The sequence below is a fragment of the Panthera uncia genome, assembly GCF_023721935.1.
Source record: "Panthera uncia isolate 11264 chromosome C1 unlocalized genomic scaffold, Puncia_PCG_1.0 HiC_scaffold_4, whole genome shotgun sequence".
In the NCBI taxonomy this organism is placed as follows: domain Eukaryota; kingdom Metazoa; phylum Chordata; class Mammalia; order Carnivora; family Felidae; genus Panthera; species Panthera uncia.
The window spans coordinates 102,531,477-102,533,285 of NW_026057585.1; the positions used below are offsets into that span (position 1 = coordinate 102,531,477).

The window sequence follows — 1,809 nt, forward strand, 5'->3', positions numbered from 1 at the left end:
TAGGGGGGTCTCGGGGCTGGGGGCGTAGGGGCGTCCCGGAGTTCGGGGGCTAGGGGGCCCGGGGCCGGGGGTTGGGGGTCCCGGGGCCTGGGGGCGTAGGGGGCCCGGGGCTCGGGGCGCCGCACTCACGGCCTCTGAAGCTGCTGCTGCTGCTGCCGGTAGGCGTCCACCAGCTGCTGTGGCACCAGTTCCATCAGCTCCAGGCTCTCCTTGACCTTCATCAGGATCTCAAAGTTCTCTCGGCCCCGCACCTGAGCACACACCGGGGGACCCTCTGCACAGGTGCTCGTGCAGCGAGGCGCCCCTTCCTCCGCAGGGCTCCCCGGAACCCCTGCTCCCCCCTTCCCCAGGAGCAGGTCCGGGACCCAGTGAGCGCCCACCATTCCTCCCCTCCCCGGGCTCTGCACCCCCAACAGACGTGGGGCCTCGATCGTTCTTGGAGAACTTGAAAATGCGACGGGTTGGTGGCCTGTGGCGTCCTCCCCGGCCGCCCCAGCCTGGGCGTCACAGACGGAGGACACTCACGTGCATGTAGTACACATCCTCGTCCCCGTGTCTCCTCTTCTTCACGTTGGTGCCCAGGGCGGGGACGGCCGGGGGGCTCTGTTTGAAGGCTGCAAGGGGAGGCAGGCCACTTGCAGATCAAGCCATAGGACCCCTGACACCCAGTGTGCAGCGTGGATGGGCCCAGAGACCAGTAGCCCATTCAAGAGGGGCAAACCCAAGGCGGGGCCCACGCTGGATGGGGCCGGAGCCCCGGCAGCCCGTGGGTCACGCCCATCGAGGCACGTTCGGCCCTGAAGTCCCAGGCGGCCCCCACGCCCCAGCCCAGGCCACTCACCGCGCTTGCTGCCAGCCCCGTTCTTGGCCGCAGTCTCGCTCAGGGCCTGCTGCTCGCGGTAGTGGTCCTCGTCAGCCTTGCGGTCTCGGCCGGGACAGGCGCAGATGCGGCCCTCGAAGGACCTGCGGCCCAGCACCTGTCCGCTGGCGGGGCGGGCACGGCCAGAACCGTGAGCCTCGGGGGCCTGCGCCACCCACCTCGGCCCCCACGGCGGGGTCTTGAGGAGCCAGGGGACCAAGGCGGAGCACCCAGCCACTCTGAGACACCAGGTCCCCTGCGTCCTCCCAAATCCCAGGCCCTGCTCCAGCAGCCCTCGCAGCCAGGGGGAGCCCTCCCTCTGAAACCCACCTCCAGCGCCAGCACCATTCCTCACCCTGCCCCTCTGCCTGCCGAGCCCCCAGCAAAACCGCCCCCAAACCGCCCCTCCCCCACCCCACGAGCCCAGCAGACTCACTCCCGGGTCTCCAGGGTGATGATGATGAGGATGGGCCTCCGGTTCATGCCCCCCACACAACTGCTGTTGCACATGAAGTTGTACAGGATGGTGGTAAATTCTGTCCCCACCTACACACGGGAGAGGGGAGGAAGCAGTGCTATCAGCATGCAGGCCCCACCCGCCGAGGCGGGTGCTTCTGGGCCAGGCCCCGACTCTAGGTGGGCCTGGGGGAGAGGCAGGCCCCTGCGCTGTGGTCCTCTGGCATCCACCCATCTGCCTACCCATGCGCCCATCCATCCACCTCCATCCATCCACCTTCTGTGCACCCACCCATCCATCCAACCATTCACTTGCATGCACTGACCCGCCTCCATCCATCCATCCTTCCATCCATCCACCCATATTTCCTTCCATCCATCCATCCACCCATCCTTCCTTCCATCCATCCTTCTATCATCCATCCATCCATCCTTTTATTCATCCTTCCTTCCTTCCTTCCTTCCAAGCACGCATCCAGTTACCCCTATCCATC

General features: G+C 66.7%; 1 protein-coding gene across 1 annotated transcript in view; it reads right to left on the reverse strand.

Moving 5' to 3' along the window:
* TP73 (tumor protein p73) overlaps nucleotides 1-1,809 on the reverse strand; it is a 65,491-nt gene that overhangs the window by 8,801 nt on the left and 54,881 nt on the right. Inside the window, exons 7-10 of the mRNA XM_049618221.1 lie at nucleotides 1,296-1,405; nucleotides 842-984; nucleotides 526-614; nucleotides 130-251 (exon numbers count right to left, since the gene is read on the reverse strand). Coding sequence (XP_049474178.1) covers nucleotides 130-251; nucleotides 526-614; nucleotides 842-984; nucleotides 1,296-1,405 — 464 coding nt within the window. The remainder of the gene's footprint in view (nucleotides 1-129; nucleotides 252-525; nucleotides 615-841; nucleotides 985-1,295; nucleotides 1,406-1,809) is intronic.